Below are 25,087 nucleotides of genomic sequence, written 5' to 3'. Positions count from 1 at the left end.
CACCTGCTTCTTTTTGCTGTAGTATGGGGTTGGGTTGCCCATGTTGTCTGTCAAACATGAAGCTAAAACTGAGTGAGCGAAGTGTGAAGATGTCTTTCCACCTAAACATTTATTCTTCCTCTGCTGCTAATGCCATTGAACAGCGCTAACAAGTCTGCTTTGAATGTCACCACGGTGGTGATGGTCTCCTCCATGGTTCTGTGTTGCAGGAAGTATGCTCCACGCTGCTCAGTGTGTAGTGAACCTATCATGCCAGAGCCTGGAAAGGATGAGACAGTGCGTGTTGTTGCATTGGAGAAAAATTTCCACATGAAATGTTACAAGTGTGAGGTAAGCCTGGTGGCCCTACTCCTCCCATGTCTCCTGTGCCATCACCAGCAGCTAGGCACCTTTGTTGTCTAGGCTGACCAAACACTGAAGTTGTTCTGAATGAACTGTAGTGTTTTTGAAGCGTGATCAGAAAAAGATTAGACATTCACAGGCGTGAATACAGGGACTGTGCACGTTGTTGCATTCTCTAACCCCAATACATCAGCTGCATGTAGGAGGTGAAGTTGCTGGGATTTCTCTCCCCTCAAAACAGCATCTCCCATTAGTGCCACCAGGGACAGAGCAGTGGGTAGTGAGTGATTATCCTGACCCTGTGGGGCATTTCTTATGTCCTTGAATGCCTTCACCTTGTTTTTGGCCGTCACTGAGCTCCCTCTTCCTGTTTAGGACTGTGGGAAGCCCTTGTCCATTGAAGCAGATGAGAATGGGTGCTTTCCTCTGGATGGGCACGTGCTGTGTATCAAGTGTCACACCGTCCGTGCAAAAACAGCGCGCTGAGGAGCTCGGAGGGGGCATTCCCTCAAGACCCCCACGCTCAGTACTCCTCCCCTCTGCAACTGTCCTACCCCTCTGCCTGACAAGGCAGACTGCTACCCATGGAGACTATGCCAGCGCAGTTTTTCACTCATGTAGGATTCACTGCTCCTAGACTTCACTCTGCACACCCACCAAGAAAGGACCTGTTCTCCTGTCACCGCTTCCTGGCCACAGTATATTCCAGGCTGGGGGGCTGTGATCAAGGTGAGTGCACAATTGCTGTTCCCTCAGGACTCTGGAGGAGAAAGATCAGACCTCCACCACCGCCTGGTGGAAGAAGTAAGAAGGGCCTGGTGGCAGGTGCTGGGAAGGGCTGAGAGCATTCTTCAGTTCTATGGAGCCAAGAACAATGATTTGACTTTAGAAGGTGGAAGCCTGAATCTCGGCACTGCTTCTGTCTTTTATATCTTGTGACACCTCATTGTCAGGATGTCTTCCTCTGCCTGCTCCCTCACCTGGGTTAGAGTGTGGAGGCATATAGTGGGAATCTGTTACTGTTGCTGGAAAAAGCTAACCTGCTGTAGCTTTTCTGTCTCTAATGGATTTTACTGATTAACTGCCTTGTCTTTTTTTCCTTAGCCAGTTTAAACTGGCAGTGTTTGAAATACTGCTCTGTTTCTGAGTTTGGAAGCTTTTTTTAAAAAAAAAAAAAATCTTCCCCTTCCCAAAATGAATTGTTTCCCAGTGCATTTTCTGGACAGCCAGGCTGGGAACCAGAGTAGCAAAGCAGTCCAAAGAATGCATGTTTACAAATAAAGACCGTCGGAAGGACGGGCAGCACATGGTGAGGAGGCGTCTCAGTGCGTGGATGAGGATTCAGCAGACTGAGGAATGTCTCCTGTTCCAGTAGGGTTTCTTTCACTGCTGTCAGTGAAAGCCACAGTAATTGCAATGTACTGTTTGGCTCTGAGCGTTACTGCACCGAGCCCCATTTCCTGGACTAGAAACTGTCTCAAACTGAACAAACCTTTTGAATAACAACACTGTCCAACCACTGTTTGCATTCAATAAAATGTGTGGGGTTTTTTCCATTAACCTGTGTCTGGTGTGTTTGTTCAGCCACCCATGAGAGTTGCTGTCTTTGGCAGTAGAATAGCCTTTGTACAGCTTTTTTATACGTTGCCAAATGTATATAAGGCTATTCCACCCAGCCTCCAGAGATCAGGAGTCTGAACATGGCCTTTCTCTCTCCATCTCTTGGTCTCCTTTCCAGACTTAGATTTTTCTGTGTCTGAAGAGTAGCTCTAATTTAAAACTGTGCAAGACTGAAGTTCAGTACAGCAATATTGTTGTCTTCTTCACTTATCACTCAGAGGTGGGTATTCCAGTGAGATGGAAGTGGATTGTAATAAAAGTGCACATTTTGTTTGCTTTGCCCGTAACTATTGCTTCTCAGAAAGTGTTTGTGCTTGATGTTCATAGTTCTAAGCATAATATTGTGATGGTCACTGCAGGTGAAACTCCTCTTTGTTTAAGCACCAATGTTTCTACACTTCAGAGACCTGAAACCTACTCTTGATCTCTTGCCAGTTTGGGGAAAATCTTTAATGACTCCTTGCAAATTGATCCAGTAAATGTCTTGAGGTTTTCTAAGGAATGAGTAGAGAATAAATCATCCATTTATTTTTCTTACTGTAGTTGTTGCTAGTTTGTAGGCATTGTTGTAAGAGGTTGTTTCTATACCATATTATTAAAAGCTTGTGCCCACAAACACCAAGGAGTGCAGGGAAGAGCAATGCTGGGGTAGAGAAGCACTAATTCTGCTCTTCCCAGAACTATTAGAGGGGACCGTAGCCTTGGTGTCTGGGTAGGAGACCTATCCTGTGGGAAGGGATTGCCTGGTGGGTTAAAGGGAGGTTTCCCCTCTGAGGGGTATGGGATGTGTAGGGGGGAGATCAAAGGCAGGAAACAGGGGTGATCAAGGATGAGAAGTGCCATGAGGAAAGACTGACAGGAAAAAGGCACAGAAGGAGGTGGCTGCACGTACACAGTACGCTTGTCTGGCCATGCCCCGTGTGTCATCAGTGATCTGTCCTGTCTTCATAATTGTGCTTCTTTTTTTTGGTTGTTCTCTGCATGGTCTCTGTTCAGTGCAAGTGGATCTGAATGCCAGCAACTGGACAGACCTGAATGCATGCGTATTGTGTGGGTGTGTATGTCCTTGTGTTATCACCAGCAAAATCAAGTCAGAGTAGCTGGTGAGTAAGGTAGGAGATTTGAGAGCCGGGACATGGAATGGCTGTGGGTCTGGCTAAGTGCTATGAAGATGTGTGTGAGTGAGCTGCTCAAGCTTCCAGGAGCTACTTCTGGGTCTGGAGACCAGCTGAAATAGAAGTTTGCATCTGTGTGTGAGGACCCAGGGAGACCAGGGAATCCTGGATTCAGCTGCTGGGTAGAGTCAATGTCTAAGGCTAATTCCTGGAGGGCTCCAGGGTGTGTGTGTGTGTGCATATCTGCATGCCCACCACTGCAGCAGGGCTTCAGGCCTTGAGGACTTTTGTATCCTGGTGCCAACAACTGAGGAGAATGGCTCAGACTCCAGGGCTTGGAGCCAGCTGTGGGATGGCTGGTCTTGGGTACTAGAGGGATCCATCATGTACATGCGTGTTTCCCTCTAACAGGTTCATCCTGATCAGCCAGAGTGGGAAGAGGATTAGGCTGTTTGTGCTGTGCTTGTATGTCTGCTGTGCTCTCTGCCTCCGGCCAGTCATGTACAGTGTCAGCATTTATAGACGTGCACACATTACAGACTTGGGGATTTTCTGAGCATGAGTGCCTTTTGGGAATACATGCTCAGGCTTGCTACTGGCTGTACCCTGAGGACATGGAACTGAGCAGCCTTTTCTCTACCAGGCCAGCTGATTCAGCAGCTCCTAACACTTGAAGTTGGAGGGGACCTCCCTGCTCAGAGCAGGGTCAACCACAGCAGGTTGCTTTTTAATACTTTAAAGGATGAGACCTGGATAATCTGTTCCAGTGTTAAGAACTCTCACTAAGTTTTTCTCACCTTCAAACAGAATAATGTACTGCATTTTGGTGTGTTCTCACTGCTACTTCTTTCACTGGATAACACTGTGGAATGTCTGGCTCCTTTTTTACTCCCATCAGGTATTTATACACAATGATAAAAGCCACCCAAACATTCTCCTCCTTGAGGCTGAACAGCCTCCAGCTCTCTGAGCCTCTCCCTGTATGTCAGATGCTCTCATCCTTTCAAAACCACAGTGGCCTTTCACTGGACTAGCTCCATTAAGTTTATATCCTTCTTTGTACTGAGACCCCAGAATTGGTAACAACACTTCAGGTGTTTGACCAATGCTTAAATAAAGAGGAATAATTGCCTCCTTCCAGTTACTGGTCAGGCATTTGCTGAAATGGAGCCCAGGTACTGTTGTCATCTTTTGCTAAAGGGCTCAGGTGCAACTTTCTATTCACAATGACCTGCAAGTCCTTTCCTGCAAAGCTGCCTTCCAGTCCCCAGCTTGTACTGGCGCGTGAGACTATTCCTCCCCAGTTGTGAGGCTCTGCCTTTCCCTTGGTTCAACTTCCTGAATCTTCCCTCTTCTCATTGCCACCCCCTATTAAGGTCCCTTTGTGTGGCAGCACAAGTATCTGCTGGATCAACCACTCCCACTTCCGTATCACCTGCAGTGACAAGCCAAAGTTTACATGTGCATGACACAAGCCCATAATCTTGTGTCAGCCTCATCAGAGCTTATCTGCTAGTTTGGGTATCGGCCAGGTAGCAACTTTACTGGTTACCTGTACTTCATGTTAAACACATCTATTGCTAAGACTGATACACTAAAAACTCAGAGCTCTGCTTTACAGCTCTACTTCTTGCTATAGTTACAGTGACTTGAGTAGCCATGGTCTGTGTTGAATAGAAACCAGCTTTCTTGTATCAGGTTGCAGTTCTTTGGATCTCTGCTTCTCAGCCCTCCTGTCATCTATGGTTAAGCAAGGCCTTCCCAGAATTAGCAGTGTTAATTTATAGCCTTAAGAATTTAGAGCATGATACAGTTAAAGAAACTCTGTTATTGTTGAATGTGTAGCATTCACCTTCACCAACCTAGATTTGAAAAATAAATCTTGAGGTAGCTATTCTTCCCAAGTGGGAGAAAGTCTTAGGAACATCAGTGAGAATTTTTCTTTCTCCTGGACAGTGTAGTCTGCAGGAGAAAGAAGTACTACTCACATGTCTTTCATCAAACACAGCAGTAGTTGCTAATATTTATGATTTAGGAATAAGTACAGGATCTGTAAAACAATGGACTTGGATGTTAGATAGATATGCCTGTAAATGGGTTGAAAAAAAATCTGAAGTGATCAGCTGCAAAGGTATCCTTTAATCCTAATGGAATTGCACTTCCATGTTACATCTGCAGTTAAATGGACAAAGACCATTGGCTGAAACAACTAAAGATGGATGTAAGGACCCTGCTGGGACTTATATGTGTGCTAAAGGTCTCAATCACATTTGAAATAAGCCAAAGAATTCCAACACAGCCTGCTCTGCCACAGGTTTATTTACAAAATATTATTTACAGACTATAACTGTCTTGAGATCTGATAAATAATAACATTTCCTCCACAGAGAAGGAGTAAGACAGACCACCTACACATTTTTCTGTTAAAAATACCCTACTCCAGCCAAACAAGACTATTGGCTCTTTTAAAAAGGGGCAGAGAAAAATGGATATGTATGGGGTTTCTGTCCACAGCAAAAGAGAAGGTATTAAGCAGTTTGGAGAGATGTAAATCTCCCCACTGAAGCGTGCATGTGCAAAACAGCAACACACTGAGGTGATGTGATCACACAAGTTACAGTGGAGTGTACTTCTATTCCCATTTTCTCCTCCAAAGAAAGAAGTACACCACAGGGTGATGTTCACAGCAAGAATAGCTGGCATTAAAAAATGGATGACTTACCAGAAGCCTTGTGAAGGACTGAATAGTTTGTTCCTGATGCAAAATAAGAAAGACAGAAGGCTGCTGAAGTGAGAAGGAATGTATGCCAAGGAGTGAATGAGCCCTGTCTCTACCTGTCTGTATTCTTGTGCCTGCTCCTGAATGTCCCAGTCTATCTTGAACCCTCATCTCCAATCTTAAAACATTATCCACTACCTGCCACCCACTTTGTATTCCATGTGATATACTGAGTGTCTGAAAGTCCAGAATGAGGACTACAGGGTCTGCTTAGTGCTGCACAAAGTGGACTGCAGAAAACAGAGAACATTTTCTAAGACCAGTGCTTTGAAACATACTGATGGCTGCTGTAGAGCTAAAGCAAGGGGGAACAGAAATGAGAGCAGGTGGTGTTGCCTCATGAGCTTTTTCAGTCCTGGCTGTTTTGCTTTGCTTGTCCAGTCACTCATTTGGAAGCAATTGCCATAGGAATGATTCCAAGTGATATCTGGTAAGGATGGGCATTTTTCAAGCTTAAGAATGCAACAACTGATCATTCCTTAAAGCCTTGGATGCTGCACAAGATCCTCTTCTGGTGGCCTGGAAGTGACACTCCCATCTGTTTCAAGTCCCTGAAGGAAATGGGAAAAGAAAGAAAAAAAATAATTGCTATTCTTGTTCTTTAGGGATGGGAGTGTGGGTAAGGGCAGAAATAGTTTCCAAGCATTAGCTCAGAAAGCTTCCTTTTCCTCAGTGCCTCCTAATGCACCTTTTCTCTAGAGGAAGAAACTTCTAGATATTCCTGCCCTCCCCTGGCTACCTCTGCCCACCCAGTCAACTGACCTCTTCTACCTCGTTGCTAGGCCTGTGCTCCCAATAAATCAGGACTTGTGATTAAATCAGCTTAGTGATAGGGGCCATGTCTCAACCCTTCAGCAGGTGCCTGCTCATTTGTTTCATGTAACTGCCCTGCTTGGAGTTGGCTGAACATCCCTGACAAAATAACACAGCTGTGTTCTGAGTCCTGAGGAGCCCAGAAAGATTTGCTCTATGACACAACAGTGCCTGGCTGATGGAGTGGGGAGGATATCACTAACCTATATGGAGTTTGTGTAACAAGGAAATAATCCTACGACAGTGGGGAGACAGTCAGGTTAGAGATCTGTTTGCCATCTTTTCTTTCCCCTTGCTGTTTGTGTCTGATATGATTTCAGTGCAGCTGAAGACCCCTGAAAGAACCTCAAGCATGGACATAATAGCTGGGAATTAATCTCACAGTTTGGGCTGCTCCCAGTTCTGGGCTGATTCTTCCCTTTAGATCAAGAAGCCAGTCCACTTCCATTTAACTGCATGGAGAAGGAAGGCCAAAAGCCTTCCAAATAAATATGAGTGCCTGTTGAGATCGCACAGGGATGAGCACAGCTACTTGTAGCACAGCCTGAGGTGGCCTGTGGGAGCCTGGCCTGCACTTACTCAGCAGTGAGCTCCAGAATGGACTCCATGGTGTCCAGGCCAGCAGTGCGGAAGTTGGAGATGTAGCGCTTCATGCGAATGGATTCCAGCCACTCGGGGATGGATCGGTAGGGGATCCCATCAGATCCACTGCAGCTGGGGAGACGGAGTGTTACCCTAGAGACACAGAAACCCTTCGTTAGCCAAGCAACCACCTGAAATGGACAGCACTGGGAGACAGTAACCAAAGGGGAAGCAAGCACCCTCCACCAGGGCTGAGCCAGCTAATCTGCTCTCTGCACAGTGAGGTCAGAGCAGGCCAATGGCTCTGCCCTCTGTCACCAGGAGACAGAGATGACCACTTATCTTCTGCATATACAGCACTCAAGGTGCATCTTTCCAGTCTGCATTGCTCTCACTGCCTCTCCTCCTGCTGGGCACAGGGAGGTGAAGTATCCCAGTTAACCCCTCCTCTTCCTCTGCTGACTGCCCACTTACCTGGGATCAAAGTCTGCAACAGGCCGGAGGAGCTGGGGACTTGAGATGAAATGTTGCAGCTGTGCCCGGATCTCCTGAAAATGAGGCCGCCTCATCCGATCGTGTGACCAGCAACTCTTCATGAGTTCATAGAGGATAGATGGGCAATCCACAGGCGGGGGGAGCCGGTACCCGTCCTCTAAGCTTTTCATCACCTGCACAGAGGACACAGAGAAATCTGGCCAAGAGCAGAGAGGGCAGAAGAGGAGCCAGAGACCTCTGGAAGCAGCCATTCTCCACTTCACAATGTGTAGCCAGGGAGGGGTTGGTGCAGATTACACATGTATGACACAGGGTTTGGGCAGCATGGCACAGGATCAAAACACCTAAGCAATGACAAAAGCTTAAGTGGCATATGCATATATTTTCAGTCCTTTACTAGTTTAGCTCTCATTTGCCTCTCAGGACATGTTCCTGAGAAGTGAGGAAAAGTGAGGACCAAATGGTCCTGGCACAGTGAGAGAACGGGAAACAAAATCCAAGGAATAATTTTAACAGTATGTGCTGAGCCTAGAAAGAAACCAGACATAATGCACCAGAGCTAGAGGAAGGAGAAAACAAAACAAATAGAAAGTATCCCCCAGATCCAAATGCCATGGTTGATTTAAACACTCTTTAATTTGGCTTCTTGCTGTTGACACCTCAATACTTATTGCCCTTGACTTGGTTGGATTTTAAGCAGGGAAGCAAACAGTAGTTATGTGTTCAAAAGAAAGTCAGGACTGCAGGCTGAGGTAGATCTACAAAAGTTTTTCCCACATGCCTCATTTATTTTTTAAATCAGCTCTTGAACTCAATGTCTGTTACCTCTTGATTGGTCATGTGCCCATATGGCTTGTCACCAAATGACAGCACCTCCCACATGACGATTCCAAAGCTCCAGACATCACTGGCTGAGGTGAAAATGCGATGAGCAATGGCCTCTGGAGCTGTCCATCGGATAGGAATCTTACCACCCTGTAAAAGAGCAGAAACATAGAGTATTCAGCATGTATCATTGAGTTGTATTTCTCCAGTGTTTTCATGCAAGGACCTTACAAAGTGGTTCAGAGATTGAGCCCACTTCATTTGAAGTGACATGTAACCACCCCAGAGAAATTTCTCAAAGGAGAGAAATATTCTTGGAAAGTAAATGAATTTAAGCCTGTGTTCATTTGAATGCTACACAAAATCTCTGCTGTGGGAGTAAGAGCCTGATACCAGTCACAGCTCTGCTTTGAAGGACACCACACATTAGAATTACTGGAACTTCCATTGAAAGAGACATGGACAGGACTCTAGTCCAAAACCCTGATCACAGCAAGGCTATCTTCAAAGCTAGATTTAGTAACGGAGTCCAAGGATCATACCTTTTATTTTCCTTCTCATTTTAACACATAGTCCCTCTGAATTTCTCAGGAAACAAAATCAACCTGGACTCCAGAGACTAAAGCACCACCTTCTGAACCATCTACACCATAACTTGCAATTATATTGTAGGTTTTCCTCAGAGCCTACAGTTAATTTACAAGGCTGAAATATTTGGTTTGCATTACCTTGGTTTCATAGGTTCCCTCTGCATCATTCTCCAAAATTCGGGAGAGACCGAAGTCAGACACCTTGCACTGAAGACTGCGTGTTACCAGGATGTTGCGAGCAGCCAGATCCCGGTGCACGTAATTGTGTTCTGAAAGGTAGGTCATGCCAGAGGCTATTCCCTGCAGCATGCTCACAAGCTGCACAGGGCTAAATTTTTCCTCATTCTCCTGCGTGGAAGAAGAAGTGAGAGAAGTGACATCAATCCGCTTCGTTTCCAGTCACTGACCTTATCAGCATACAAAAGTGGACAGTGGTGAACAAGCAAAAAGGCAGTGCTACAGCCCAAAGGCCCCAGCAGGTTCTCACTAAGGGACTGGCGCTGGTCTCCAGTCATCATTAAGAAGCTGCATTTCAACTACCAAAGATGCCACTCTCGTCACTGAACAAACTGCATGGCATTAAGCTTCTGCTGCTGACACTGGAAATGTCAGTAAGCAGAAAGTAAGTGGATGTCTGGATCTTATTTCTAGTTTTATTTTACAGCCCTAAATCCAGGCCAAGTGCAAGTTCTGGCAGTATACAAGCCTATTACAGATTGGACTTTCTCACCCGGAGGAAGGTATCCAGTGCTCCATTTTCCATATATTCAGTGATGATCATCATTGGCCTCCCTTGAGGAAGACAAGAGGGTTTCAGCCATTTTCAAATTCTACTCATGCCTTTCAATACTCTCCATACTCCCCAACACAGAGAACCATGTCCAAGCCCAGCTAACACCTCCACTCCAGTGGCACAGCTGGCTGCCCCTTCTCCTTACACATCTCCCAATGATCTTGTACTCCCCCTTGTATCGCACATATGACCCTGCAGCATCCCTCACACAATCCAGACTTCTTATCTACTCACCAGCCCTAGAAGATCTCTCCTAACACTGCCTCAGGACTCTGCTGGAAATCCGTACCTCTCCTCCTTTCCTCATTCTCTGACATAACAATGCCTGTGTTCTCCCAGAACAGCCTCTCTGACAGCAAGCTCTCTAAGGCCTGAGAAATGTGCCAGTTTCTGCTCTCATCCCAGGACTCTCTCTCACACACTCTTACTTACTTTTGGTGACAACTCCCTCCAGACGCACAATGTTTGGATGATTGAACTGCCCCATAATTGTTGCTTCACGCAGAAAGTTCCACCACTGCGAGTCTGAATATGTTGACTTCAGAGTCTTGATGGCAACCACAATACGTTCTCTCCCCGGGAGTCGCAGGGACCCACGATAGACCTCCCCAAACTCCCCTGAAGAGAACCAGAGGCAAAATGTCACAGATGAACTCAAGGACAGGCAGCAAAATGAGTCTGGCTCTCAGTGGCCACGGGGTGGAGGTTTGCCGGCTCGCTGTCCCACTTGTGGCCAGGGGGCAGACGTGTGTGGCCGCCCCTGAGTCTCTGCCAAGATTGGTATGGATGGCAGTGATCGCTGCAGCGTGGGGAGCACAGCAGAGGCACAGAACATGAGGAAACCGAGGCAGAGGAATAAGGGAAGGACACTTGTCTGAGACTCCAAGGATTTAATTCCCAAAGGGGGGAATTCCCAAAGAGGGGCAGAGCAAGTGACAACTCTGAACATGAAAGGACTGCTTTTAAAGGGTAGAGGGAACACGGCGAGGACACAACCTGTGACCAATAGGAGGACATTAGGGGAGGGGTGCAGGGTAAGGGCTCCCCAATAGAAGCCAACACAGGGAGGGAGCAAACCTTACAATCCAGTTCTGCTTTGAGGAAGGGATGAAAGACAGGGAACACTCCAGAATCAAAGGAATGTCCTATCTTTGACAGACAGACAGACAGGGGTAAGACAAGGGAACAGGTGGATTGACAAGTGGATTGACATACATTTTGGCAGGGAAAACTGTGGTAAACAACTCAGGACTGAGCTATTAGGGAAGCCAAATGGAATACATAGAATGATCCATTACAAACGTATAACAAGGAATATTAAAACATACTACAGAAGAACAAACTGTAAAATAACAGACTACCACATCAATACAACAGTGTGGGGAAACGGAAAGACAGGGAGAGCAATAAGTAACTCACCCTCTCCAATCACATTCTCCATAGTGACGCAAGAGACATCCAGTTCCTTAGTGAATTCCAGCACCCCTCTGCTGGGGTCATCATAAGGTTGCAGGTCTACATAGGGTTTCAACCAGACCTTCTCTGTGGTAAAGGGAAACCAAAGAGCAAATTAACCTGTCAACTCTTTGGACAACCTTTTTAAAGCATAATGACAAAAGCACAAGTGAATCCATGGGCTTCTGACAATGGCAGTAAAAAAATCTACCAAACCTACACTGTAGAGTAGAACTGTAGTGGGAAGAGGCACATTACATCAGAAAAGCCATGCCAGTGTCTGGTTTCAAACTAATGTTTCTTTTCATTTCTTCCAACATATTCTAGGCTTCTCCCTGATTTTATTACCCCTTTGAACCTCACCTCGCTCAAAGCCTGAAGTATTGTAATCTGGCCGTGCATGTCTCCGACGAGCCCTCCTGGAATATCAGAAAGAGTCATAAAAATAAAATGGTCAGCAAACAGCAAAGGCAAAAGCATGACTTTCAAGGTGTCTGTCCTAGTTGGTTAGGGACAGAGTTCAGGGTAGCACAGAGCAAAGTGGGACCAGATACTGCACCCACTTGGAACAGTATAGCTGGCAATAAAATGTGATGCTTCATTAACATTTAGAAATAGAGCTTCTTTTTTCATACAGGGAGTTTTGTGTTGCGTTACAGACAATTTTCTACTTATTTTATGTTTTCTGTACACTTTCAGTAGAATATCTGATTTTCTTAAAACCAAGCAACAGCAGCCTTATAGACATTGAGAAGGAAAGCAGAATTCTGTATATGGGTAGAGGACCCTAGCAGTAATGGTATATGGAAAATTGTTTGAAATTACTGGATACATGCATTACCACTCAACTGGTCAGCAGCTATAGAAATTATTGTACCATAACAATTCCCCTGTCATGGCAACAATATGATACTGCTGGATGATAACAAAACTGAGAAATCATGACATATTCCTCTGTTCCCAACAGCATCAATCCCTCCAATCCTGCTAATCTAAATTATTTACTGAGACCCTTTCCATCTTGCTGCAGCATGCTGGTGTTCTTCTTCTCTAACTAACCTATACAATATCCTGTGAAAAATCTGGGCCTCCCTTTCTCAAGCTCCCATAGCTCAGTTATTCCTACACCTATACCTTTTGCAATACCAAAATTCAATACTTACTTTCGCCGAAACATGAGAAATCCCACAACTAGACCAATAAATAGGAGAACTCCAAAGATAATAGAGACTATGACTCCACCAGACAGAGCTCCAGTGTCTGCAGAAAAAAAGAGAGAGGCCAGATTACTTAAAAGACCAATATGTGTTTGTCTGGACCATACCACCCAGCTTCTACCAGTTAATGGCATTAGGCAAGTTACAGCCACTTGTCTTCCAGGCAGCAGAACCACCAGATAGGGAGGCCTATCACACTGTTATTCATGTGCATGGAGCACCTTCTGGTGGTTATCTGGTTAACTCTTATCTACAATCTTGGTCTTCCACTTGAATAATTCATCCCTATGTCTGATTTCCTACTTAAATGTCATGACACTTTCAAAAGTGAAAAACAGATGTTCCTTCCCCCCCACTCCTTTCCAACAATCCTTTCAGATCAGACCATTCATCCTGCTCAGTAGCTGATTTAAACTATGGCAAAGCAAAGACATGATTTTCCCCAGCAGTCTAAAGTGACTCTCTTCTTGTTTATAAAATTAATTTTATACTCCCTCCTATCAATATCTGGGGTTGGTCCCTTGCCTAATTACCCTAACTAAAGCCCCTCACTGCTTAGGACTCCTGAAACAAGTACTGACTTACAAACTTGCAGTCTATCATATTCCTATTTTCTCAAAACTGAGCATCAGGTGTTTTCATTCTGTGATTGGATAGCTTTGAGAGAGTATTCATATAACACAGGCTGTCTTCTTCCATTTAGGTTCTCAAGCTAAAGCTAGGCATTTCCACAAAATACATTTGAATTCATCAGAGAAAATGCTATATTACCTCTGCTGGTCTTTTAAAAACTTATTTCCCATAATTAAAAAACAAAATTAAGGACATAAAATGCATTAATGGAGAAGTAACAAGAATCTACATATTTTTAATATTTTCCCAAAAGAGACTTAGGAAAACGTATGGAAGAAAGAAAATCTCTGAATATTTTTTTTTTTATATAAATTAGAAGATTTTAAAGCAAGGAACAAATTATACACAGACCTGTGTGGGGAAGTATTTCCTAACATCGAGTTGAATGGCCAGCATCCATAAAGCCTAATTAACACTAGTTATTCTTCTTCTGACTCATCCCACTAAAATTATTAAAAATCATCAGCTTAGTTAAGCAGAAATCAAGAGACCGTGCTAATGTCCTTGTTTTGTTAAAATCAAAAAGCTAAGATTTGGAAGGTGAAACAGTATCTTTATTAATAAAATGGAGAAATTTTTAGATACAGAGGACTTCTGCAGGAATTTAAGGGATCTAAATTGTCAAATTCATATTCAAATACAAAATTGCCATTTCTTGCAAATCCTGCTACACTAATATTCCCAGACTATAACAGCTGAAAAATATTCCTAGTATTATCAAACAAGAGCCCTCATCAAATGAAACCTTGCTGGCACTTCTTCTTAATCCCTTTCATATTCAAAATACCTTTGTCTTGGCATGATAAGCTGATCAACTTTCATTTGAAATAAAGCATAATATTGATGAAGGTATTTTCTAACTTATATTTTGCATGAAAATTTACATCTTTTTCACAGGGCCTTTGTAATAAATGATTAATGATTAAACATCATTTTTGTTATCATCACTTGTCACTGTGACTTCATGAAGATTTTACCAAAAGCTCCTGGTGCCAGAAAGGACCCGACCTTTATATTCCAGTAATGGTATCCCAAATCCTTATCAGCTTTGACTCTGTTAAGTATTTAGTTACATAAAGGTATGCCTTAGCTTTCCTCCTCATGTCCTTATTTCATTACAATGAAATCAGTCTTTCAAATGTAGCACTTCAATACATGTATTTCTAAAGTTATCCATAGGGTCAGTAAGAGCCTGTGGAATGAAGAGAGAGCAAATTCCATTACAGAAAACTTTAGCTTAAGGGGAAGCTTCTGGGTGACGCAGGGAAAGAGGAGGTTGAATGCTGGGCATATATAAGATGTTTTTTGACACAGGAGAAAGATCATCTTGTGGCCCTGACAGCTTAGCCTTCCACACATTGTACTTAGATTAAGAACTTTTTCCAGTGGCACATACCATCTCTTTGGGCAGAGCTACATTCAAGAGCTGGACTACATACAGTAGAACTGATAAAGCTGGAAAAAATAGTGCTGAGGTCCTCTGAGTTCTCCTTTTCACTAGTAACTGGCACACAAAAGGAGGCATATGGTAATCATTTGACCAGCATTCATACTTAGAAACATTAGCCAAATTAAAATGTCTTTCAATAACTAAATGAAGGTCTGTTGAAGTATTGTGCCAGTACAACACATTAAACTGAGACTGATCAGCTCTAAAGGTGTAAGTGCAAGCAAATTTTATAAGACAACAAGGAAACAAGAATGCCTTTTGTCTTTACAAAGCCTTTTGTCTTTACAAAGCAACAGGCTTGGCTCTGGTGACAAGGAACTCAGGAGAGTCGTGTCTTGCCTTACAGCCAGCAGAACACAAAAAGAGATCCATGTACCATGAGAATATACAATCTGACAGGGAAGTGAGTTTCTCCCATATGAGATACCAGTGCTTGTCCTTTACCTGGTGGAAGGGTGCGAAATTCCTGCTCTGGGGAGTAGGGCCCAGGCCCCAGGGGTGTGATGGATCTCACACGGAGCAGGTAGGCTGTGTCTGGCTGCAGGTCTCGCAGAGTGACATTCGGCTCAAGAAGGTGCTTCACTGTGTACCGTGCCTCCTCCCCCTGCAGGAACCAAACAGGATCAAGTAACAAATGCATGTTGAACAAGAGGACACTTCCAGCCCCTTTGGGTGAAAGGGGGAAGAGCAAATCAGGCAGGCCTTACCTTCTCAAAGAACATGACCTCATACTCCACTGAGGTCCGGCTGCGTTGCCGTGGGGCAAGCCAAGAAACAGAAAGACTACTGTCATCTCTCTGTGTCAGAATAAACTGGGATACTGTCACTGGAGCTGCAGTGGGAGAGAAGGGAGAACATGAGGGAGAAATACAAACAAAATGCAAACTATGTCCTCTCTCCACCAGAATATCTGGTCATACCATGCAACTGGAACTGTCTTATTGCCACTGTAATTTTCCTCCTGTGTGGTGGAAGGGAAAGGAGGTCTCTGGTGCTAATTGCTTCCTGTGAATAGTGTGCATCTGCCCCAACAGTGGAAGCATAACTGTGTTTGGCCCTCAAAACAAAATCCACGTTCCAAGAAATTACATTTATTCCAGGACTGCACTGAAAGTGTCCAATTTGAAATAAAAAATGTTAGGATTTTATGCTCCTACAGTAGCAGTAGCACAGCTATACTATGTAATGATTTATGAATGCAGCTGCATTGCATAAGGGTACAGTGAAACTCAATGCTCAAAATCTCTCAGCTGCCTGCAAATGCATGCTGCTGAATATAAAGATGTATGAATAAAAAGATAATTCTCAAGAGTCTGCAAGGACTGAGGAGTTAAGCCTGCTTCTCTCCTTGTCCTTCATCATCATCAGGAAGTGATGAGGCAAGCCAAAAGTATCTCTGCTTTTCTAGCTCAGAGTTGTGCTGCCCCTGCATAACATCAGGAAGAAAAGTCATATTTTGTTACTAAATTAGAACCCGGGGAATGCACCAAGGGCTGTTGAGCACTGTGATGTCACTTTTCTATAATCACATTTCATAGTGCTCTGGAAAGTATTTACAGGACAGCCAAACTAGCCAGATTGAAGCTAACCTACAGAAATGTGTCAAGATTTAACATCCTCATCCCTCCATGCTTTCAAAACCTTTTATTTTCCAGTTACACCAGGGTTTCAGTTGTGTTTGGTGTTTTGCAATATCTGAGTCACGGGAAATATTTCATGACACAGCCGTCATTCTTCCTGTCACACAGGTAACAATACGTAGGTTGCGTGACAGGAGTGCCTCATCCTCCTCACCTCTGTTAAGTTCTTGGTGGATTCATAGCTCTTGGTTCGTAGTGATTACTGCTACATTGATTTGCAAGGAATATGACTAATGGACTTTACATGCCAGAGGCAGAGGTGCTTTAGAATCCTTATCATACCATACCAACACATGTGTCAGGCAGAAGGAGAAGATGGAGAAAGCTTAAATATTCACAGAGATTCCTCTTCCTTTTCGTGATGAGCAGGAAGAAATTCTCTCTGCTTCTGCTAACCTGCATGTCCAACTGAGACCCAGACAGCTGGAGCAGTTCTCTGTGGAGCAGGTCCCATTCCTGAGACACCATTATGAGCTTCTACAGTGAATGTGTAATTGGTGTAAGCTTCTAGGCCATCCACATCCACTGCAGGTTTCGTGAGACCAGAGGCACTGGGGGAGAACACCACACCAGCCTCACAGGGCTCACAGGACAGCAAGTGGCAGCGCTGGCAGAAGACTGTGTAAGTCAGGTCCTTCCTCCCGCCGTGGTCACTGGGTGGCTGCCACCACAGACTCAGCTGGGTGCCAAGGAGGGAGAAGCTGACATTGCGGGGAGCCGAGGGTGGGCCTACAGGGAGTACAGAAGGAAGAGTTAGATCCAGCTGTTAATGCCATAAGTTCTGTGACAGCTTTCCATCTGCTGGTGCATTTCAAATGGAGCCCTCTCTCCACCCCAGCTTCTCCCTCTCTGATCTCTCATTCCCATTTTCCAACCTTTTCTTTTCTCCTCCGTGTAATTGTTCATGGAATCACAGAATGGTTTGGGTTGGATGAGACCTTAAAGATCTTCTATTTCCAACCCTCCCACCATGGGCAGAGACACCTTTCACTAGACCAGGTTCCTCCAAGCCCCATCCAACCTGGCCTTGAACCAGGGATAGGGCACCCACAACCTGCTCCAGTGTCTCATCACCCTCATAATAAAAAACTTCTTCCATATGTCCCATCTAAATCTACCCTCTTTCAGTTTAAAACCTTTGTCCCTTGTGCTGTCACTACAGGCCTTGGTATAAAAACCTTTTCTTCATCCTCCTTGCAGGCCCCACTAAGTATTGCAAGGCCCCAAGATGATCTCCCAAAGCTTTCTCTTGTCAGGCTGAACCCCAATTCTCCCAATCTTTCCTCATAAGAGAGGTGTTCCGTCCCACAAACATTTTTAGGGCTCTCCTCTGGACCTGATCCAATAGGTCTATGGCTCTCTTGTATGGGGGGCCCCAGACCTGGATGTAGCCCTCCAGATGAGGTCTCACAAGAGCAGAGTGGAGGAAGAGAATCCTCTCCCTTGCCCTGCTGGCTACATGCTTTTGATGCAGTCCAGGATACACCTGGCTTTCTGGGCTGCAAGCTCACACTGCCCGCTCATGCCCAATTTTTCACCCAGCAGTACCCCCAAGTTCCTCTCTGTGGTGCTGCTCTCAGTAAGTTCATCGCCCAGCCCGTTTGGATATTGTTCTTTCTTTCTGTGTGCAACTCACGGGTGCAAGCAATGTTCTGGCCCTCCGAAGGTGCTCGGTAGAAGCCTGCATTGCAGGAACAAGATGTAGCCCCTGACTCATTGGACAAGCTGTTGGGGGGACACTTCAGGCAGCGTTTAGCATCCAGGGAGTGGCGGTAGAACCCTCGCTGGCAGGCTGTGGAAGGACAAACAAGCCAACATAACATAATCAATAAACCCAGATCAACAAAAAACTGCCTGGTAGTTTTGTTCAGCTTCTTGAACACTCCTTTATCTGCCTACATTTTTTTAGTTCACAGAAATATTTAGGTTGGAAGGAACACCTGGCAGTCTTCTAGATCAATCATCTCAGAGCAGATAGAGGGAAGATGCAAACTCAAGGTAGCATCAGTATTATGACAGGAGTTGCAGACCAAAGAAGGGGGATCTAAGTCCTCACATGCTGATGATGCTGTTCCTCAGATGCTGTATGAATATGGAATCCAGTCAACCTCAGAAACCTTTTCCAATGTAAACTCAGACTGGTTTACATTGTCCTTCAAGCTTTCCACACACAAACAAGAATCATAAATAATAGCAACAAATCTTTGCACTCCTCAGAGTCTTCTGCTTGCTGACTTCATATGAGGTAGCCAGTAGGCTTTTTAGCAGTGCATCTTTGCTGATTTCAAGTGTTGTACCAGAGCGTCGCCTAGCAGGGCCCTGGGGAATATCTAGGAAGCCATCAGTTCACCTCACAGCATTCAGCGTAACTGGCTATGGAGCCAACACAGACTGCAAGAGAATAGGTGTCACGTGTTTTCTACTTCCAGTCCTACAAAAATGAGCAGCCACACTCTCTCAGTATAACATTTGACAACCTGTTTTTGCTGTGTTACTATTAGTTCAATCCACAGAAGCACTGGTCAGCTTACCAGTTGTCTCAAGGTCAATGCCTCTAGAGTTAGCAGAAAGGAGAAAATCATGACGGAGCTTAAGGCAGCCTGTGATTTTAATGGTTTGCCACCCTGTGCTAAATGAATCAAATGTTCTCTAGCTAAAGAAAACACCAACCTATCACTAATGAGATGGTGGAGAAATGCATACAGTAATTTTCTGCCAGAGCTACCACTTTGCATTTAACTTGTGCATTGAGGGAATGTCCCTTTTTATATTGCACTATAAAAGCAACAATATCCTGTGTAATCCTCAGGAGATCCCAATGGAGAAAGCCATCTGTTCAGGAGCTTCACACAAATGGCTTACTGTGGTGGAGCATAGTATAGGACAGGATTCGTTACCGAGAAGACGAAATGTGACTAAGAGGAACACCTGAGGGACCTTGAAAACTTTCCACTAACACAGGCCAAACAAGACTACTTATCATCAGTCTGCAGAAGGGATGCTTAAAGAGCCCAGAAAAAAAGAAATAATCACAAGTAGGAGCAACCAGCACCTTGTGATTCCGGGAAATGGCAGAACCACTTAGGAAAATCTATCATTCTGAGATACAATCGTGCAACTATGTGATTAATGATAGCAAAGGCCATTAAAAACAATTAAAAGGCTCAAGTATTGATTGTCACAGCCCAAAGAGATTCCATTTATACTCCAGATTAAATAATCATTTTGAGAAAGAGGCAGTAAAAGTTACTTTGATCTTCAGGCTGCTCACAACTGAGAACACTTCTACATGCTGGACTGAAGATGAAAGTTTTGAGGCCTCCTGCCACTTTGCTCCAGCATAAGATTTCAGAGTTCCTGACATTGGATCAGTTTGGGTCAGGAGAGCTTTGACATGAAAAACAAAGGAAGTGCGTGGCCACATTCTTGTATAACACAGAGGTTCTGATGTTGCCTGTATAATACTACCTGCCATATATGACACAATATACATACACACTTATCAGGCTGAGACAATCTGCAAGTAAATTATAGAAATTTGGGGTTGGGAACCTTTGCAAGAATCACAGAATCAATTGGGCTGGAAAATCTCTGAGATCACCAAGTCCAAGCTGTGACTGAATACCACCATGTCAACTAGACCATAGCACTAAGTGCCACACTCAGTCTTTTCTTAAACAATTCTGGGGATGGTGACCCCACCACCTCCATGGGCATCCCATTCCAATGTCTTATCACCCCTTCTATGAAGGAATTCTTCCTAATGTCCAACCTAAACCAGCTAAAACTATGTCTTCTTGTCTTGTCATTACTTGCCTGGGAGAAGAGACTGATCCCTGCCTGGTTACACCCTCCTCTCAGAGGTTTGTAGAGAGGGATAAGGCGTCCCCTGAGCCTCCGTGCTGAACACCCCAGCTCCTCATAAGCCTTGTGTTACACAAGAGGTACCTCGGACCCCAGGAGAGCCTCAGCCCACCGCCCACAGCGGCGGTGCCGAGCCGCTGCAGGCAGGGGACGCCTTGCAGGGAGCGCAGAGCCCGGCAGGGCGGGAGCTGCGGCGGTGCCCGGGTGAAGGGACACACCGGCGGCGAGGGCGGCGGCGGGACACGGCCACACGAGGCGGCGGCCGGCAGGGGGCGGGAGCGGCCCGCGGAGCCCGGCCCGGCCCCGCCCCGGGGCGGCGCGGCCCGGCCCGGCGGTGCGGAGGGGCTGCCGGCGCTCCCGGCGCTCCCGGCTCCCCCGCCCTGCCCCGGGGAGCGGAGGCGGAGGGGCGGCTGCCCGCGGCCGGGCCGGGGGCGGGCAGGCGGGCGCACAGCCAGCAGCCTCGGCCCCCGCCCAGCCCCGCTTTCCCCGGGCCTCGGGCACCCGCTCCGGGCGGCGCGGGGGGAATAACAAGTCTGGGAAAGGGCCTGCTCGCCAAGCACCAGAGGGCAGAGAGGATGGCTGGGGTGCCTCCTGCATTCCTTATTCCTGCAGGTGCTCCGGCCGGGAATGCTGCAGGCACCAGAGCGGGGCTGACGGGGAGCTCGGCTCACCTGCCGCCCGGCAGAGCCCGGCAGGGAGCCGAAGCGCAGCCAGCCTCCGTGGGCACAGCAAATTACACACCTGGGGAAGTTAATCACGAGCTCTGGGTTTATGGACAGCGAAGTCTGAATGCTCTGGGGCAGGCACAGCTTGTCTGGGACTGTGGGGTGGGTGAGCCATTCTGCGCCCAGCAGAGCTTTATACAGCTGAGAATTCACTAAGATATTGAGGGAACTAGGTAAGGACCTGATCCTCTGGCTTTCTGTTGTCTCCTGTTCTGTAACAGAGGTCAGGTTCTTTTCCCTGTTAAAAAGGCAAAGGTGCAGCTTTCCCCTTTTCTTGTTCCCTACTCCAGGCAAATCTCAGAATGACACTGCCAGGTTTTCCATCCTGTCACACTTTACATGTCTGAAGAAGTCCTCATCTCTTCTGAGGACAAAGTAAAAGCTGTGATTTCAGTCTTTATCCTGAGCTGCAATACCCCCAGTCCATTGCACAGTCTGGACTTTCCTGCTGAGGGAGCAGATCCTAAGATACTCCCCCCTGCATTCCTGCATTCGCCTTCTCCCCCAATGCTTCAGTAAGACACTATTCTGGTCGTGAAGTACCTCTCCCTACTCCTGCTAGGTTCTCCCCTCTTCCCTTCCTCTCCACCCAGTCCCTACTAATCCTGCAAAACATACTTCTGGCTGCAGCTGTACTTGGGCGGAGTGGGATGAAAGCACAGATGTAGAATGAACCTGTGCTGCGATAGCAGTCGAGGCTTGTCCAGACATGACAGCTTCCCTGCCCCTTCCCAGAGGAGTGCTCTCAGGAGGGCGGGGAGAGCTCTCTAGCACCTAAGTGGAAAAACTGGCTGGGCTGTGCGAAGAGAGGGGATTGCTGGAGGAGGGCAAGGATCTTGTGCTTCAACCTTCTCCAGCTCCCCAAGCAAAATGAGCAGCAAGCAGTAGGGATTCATAGAGACACCAGATCCCTGTAGCAGAGCAAAGCAGAGACATGGGGCACCTGCTGGATGAGAGCACTGTGAGGATCTCTATGGCCTTAGCCTTGTGCCACACACCTCTGGCAACAAGAGCAAAGATCTGCTATCTTTTACCTCTCTCCCTGCAATTAATACATATCCCCCAAAACACCAAAAATGTCAAACTAAGTTGCCTTGAGAAGCCAAATCTTGTCCCCTCTGCAGCCAAGGGAGAGCCCTGCACTTCTTACTCCAACAACCCTTGCTTGCTGTGACTCCAGCACCCAGGTGACTCTTTTGCTTGCTAATTGCTCTTCTTCAGAAGAGCAGGCACCATGCTATTGCGCAATATGCTTTACATGGTTTCCCATGGCAGAAGAGCCATTCCAGTCAAAGAAGAACAAGGGACAGCAGAGAAATCTTCCCCCCTCTCAGCTTTCTAGTCATGGGACAAACACCCTGCTCTGTGTGTCTGACCCGTCTGCCCTGAGAGAACAAGGCTCCTGTTCAAGGGTTGAGAACCAGTTGTTGAATGAGTCAGTGTCAATCACATAGTTACAGCTCACAGAAACTAGCTCCATAGCTGAAAGCTCCTGGATGAAGCCCAAGAGGGAGTGGAGAGGTGTGTGCAGGTCTTACACCTGACACATGAGGAGAAAAATCACAACTGAAAAAGAGAAGCTAAGGAGAAGGTAAGGAGAAGGAAAGATATAAGATACAGAGGGGTAAGCAAGAGAGAGGTAGACCACAGTAAGTCTCCTGATCCCACTTTCTGCTTACAGATACTCTGATCTCTAGCTCTCTGGAACCTCTCCCATGGCCTACAGCTAGTGTCTGCATACTCACCTACGCAGCTCCCATCGACTTCTTCAAACCCCACAGCACAAAGGCATCGGCCCACTGGTACCAGCCACTCCCCGTCAGTGCTGCAGTGCATCCTGGGGGGAGAGCCCACTTCTTCAGCAGCGTACTCCACGCAGACCCCAGGCACTTCTGTCAGCCCCTCTGACCCTGCCAGCGTCTCTGGAAAGCGGGCCAAGCCCCGCACTGCCTCCGGGCAAGTCTTGTAATACACTCGGACAGACACCATGGCTACGCACGCCCCAGAGTTCTGGAAAGCCAGGTAGAAGCCTCGGCGAGAGAGCTTCCCAATGGGGCACACTTCTGTGTTCAGCTGCATGGCCCCCGACTCGATGTCTCTGCTCGTGAAACTTCGATCTGCTGCCACGGTGTTGAGCTACATGAAAAAGAGAAAGACAACAGCTTTACCATCTGAACAGGCCACAGCAGCTGAGATACCCATTTCTCTCAAACTTCTTTTATACTAAGGCCTTTTAGGGGCTGTCTAGTCAGCTGCTTCTAACGCCACTGCACTGCATGCTTTCTTTGCACTTGGAAGAGGTGTTAAAAATGGGGTGGGCATATTTTCCTGCCTCTGCCTTTCTTCCATCTCCTTCAACTGCTTTGTAGTCATTCACTGGTCTTCTACAGTACCCTGTGTTCCAAGTCTCTGATTTCAGAGGTCTTCAAAAACTGCCCCTTTTCTGTCATAATTTTCTTTGTTTGCAAATTGCATGCAGTAAATCCACAACAGCACTCAAGAGTTGTTCTTTGAAAGCAGTCAGGGAACTACAGCCACTTGCTTTTAGGCTGTAGTTGCTGCAGTTCAGATAATCTAGTGTAAGATGCTCCTTGTGCAGCACTCAACATATTTCAGCACTGTAGGTACTTGGGTGAAAAATGCTCCCATGCTTTTGCATTCCCATTGCCTCTGCAAACAAAGGATAAGAGTGAATGAGTGAGTGAGGATATTTTCCATGCTTGAGCAAATGGGAAAGGCCTCTGTGACACCCTGTGACATGGAAGAGCTGGACTGCAGGTGGGGTGGCCTTTCTTCTTGGTGGGAGAGCCTGATAACTGATCCTCTCCTCCACAGGCCCCTTCCCATTGTACAACACCACCCACTCCTTGTAGTTGGATGGGAGATGAAAGGCTCTGTAGAGCAGCTGCATTTGGCAGGGATCATAAGGCACATTTAGGAGTTGTGGAGGTATTGCACAAATTCATGTTGTAGGCTGCAGGGGAGGTGGAGAAGCCCTGGGGAGCGAGGGGAGTCAGTTACCAGAGTTCTACTCTGCCTGTGGTGGCCTTTTCTACTCTTTGTTTCCATCACAACCCATTTTAACTGCAAAGGAAAGGGCAGTCAAATAATTTAGGTCTGTGGCTTCTATTAGAACAGAATTGGCTTAGAGAATTTCCTCCAAGAAAACAAAGCAGAGGTTCTCTGTTCTGAAATTCCAATGTTTCCATGGCAAGAGTACACAATATTGAAGAAAACAGCAGGTAAAATACAGCAGTGCTAAATACCTTCACACCAGGGAGAATTTCACTGTAGTAAAGCCATCACCTCTGGGTTTATGAAACAAGACCCTATATCTCACGGCAATCAGAGTAAATAATCAGGACCACTGAGACCTGAACTGGGTTCTGTTCTTTGCCTGGTCTAATCTTGTTTCATTCCCTAAGGCAAGTAAAATTCCTTTGGTCTCTGCTTTACTATTTCTAAAAATTGGTATAACCATCCAGCCCTGTCACAACCCTTTAGAATCCTTACCTACGTGGTGTCTGGTTAAATAAGAGGTTACACAGAACACAGGTCTGATCTCGTTTGAAACCTCCTGTGCCTCCTGTGGCAAAGACTGCTCTGAGCATCACAGAGGGCACCAGGGGTAAAGTTTACTCTGAGGACAGCACTTACTATCCATGCCCTTCCCCACATGCTGGTTCTCCTGGCCTGTCCCAGCCAGCAAGACACACCTAGCTTAAGCTGAAAGATATGACAAGTTTAAGCTGAAAGATATGACTCAGTCTTCACCCTCCGCAATACAGACCTTGGTGAACAGTGGGCGGCGGAACTGGATCCCAACATCTTGTTCAGACTCCATGTAATAGAGATTGAAGGTCTCTTTGCAGGTCACCACTTCACCTTTGAAGCTCTTGCAGTCCCTCACAGTAAACTTCAGCTCCACATAAACGCGTGAGGCTGCCTCACCCCGATAAATCCAGTTGGTGCGAAGCCAGTGATCAGTGTCGCCCTCGGAAAGCACACTGCAGTCCTGGTACATGTAGATGGGGGTACCATTTATCATCTGCTGCACTTCACTCCACTGCTCCCAGGGGAGAAGAAAACACATTCTGTTAGACATGCGTGAGAAATAAGCTTCACTTCAAATATGACAAAATCTTGCCT

At 46.2% G+C, this 25,087-nt stretch overlaps 2 protein-coding genes across 12 annotated transcripts in view; one reads left to right on the top strand and one right to left on the bottom strand.

The window, feature by feature from the left end:
* Positions 1–1,902, top strand: part of ZYX (zyxin) — a 29,088-nt gene extending 27,186 nt beyond the window's left edge. For all 10 annotated transcript variants that reach the window (XM_085592438.1, XM_085592434.1, XM_021549052.4 and 7 more), the window contains 2 exons: positions 210–330; positions 718–1,902. In XM_085592438.1, coding sequence (XP_085448564.1) covers positions 210–330; positions 718–828 — 232 coding nt within the window. In that variant the 3' untranslated portion in view covers positions 829–1,902. The remainder of the gene's footprint in view (positions 1–209; positions 331–717) is intronic.
* A 3,476-nt stretch (positions 1,903–5,378) lies between these two features.
* EPHA1 (EPH receptor A1) overlaps positions 5,379–25,087 on the bottom strand; it is a 34,788-nt gene continuing 15,079 nt past the window's right edge. For both annotated transcript variants that reach the window (XM_085592173.1, XM_021549196.3), the window contains 16 exons: positions 24,729–25,004; positions 22,684–23,074; positions 17,986–18,141; positions 16,746–17,078; positions 15,417–15,541; positions 15,154–15,313; positions 12,573–12,669; positions 11,773–11,828; positions 11,374–11,496; positions 10,387–10,572; positions 9,892–9,953; positions 9,300–9,509; positions 8,572–8,721; positions 7,726–7,919; positions 7,249–7,404; positions 5,379–6,407 (listed from right to left, as the gene is read on the bottom strand). In XM_085592173.1, the coding sequence (XP_085448299.1) occupies positions 6,329–6,407; positions 7,249–7,404; positions 7,726–7,919; positions 8,572–8,721; positions 9,300–9,509; positions 9,892–9,953; positions 10,387–10,572; positions 11,374–11,496; positions 11,773–11,828; positions 12,573–12,669; positions 15,154–15,313; positions 15,417–15,541; positions 16,746–17,078; positions 17,986–18,141; positions 22,684–23,074; positions 24,729–25,004 (2,754 nt within the window). In that variant the 3' untranslated portion in view covers positions 5,379–6,328. The remainder of the gene's footprint in view (positions 6,408–7,248; positions 7,405–7,725; positions 7,920–8,571; positions 8,722–9,299; positions 9,510–9,891; positions 9,954–10,386; positions 10,573–11,373; positions 11,497–11,772; positions 11,829–12,572; positions 12,670–15,153; positions 15,314–15,416; positions 15,542–16,745; positions 17,079–17,985; positions 18,142–22,683; positions 23,075–24,728; positions 25,005–25,087) is intronic.

The sequence above is a fragment of the Lonchura striata genome, chromosome 1, assembly GCF_050655825.1.
Source record: "Lonchura striata isolate lonStrDom1 chromosome 1, ASM5065582v1, whole genome shotgun sequence".
NCBI lineage: Eukaryota > Metazoa > Chordata > Aves > Passeriformes > Estrildidae > Lonchura > Lonchura striata.
Note: the sequence above shows the minus strand (reverse complement) of the source record. Positions and strands in the feature narration are given on the sequence as shown.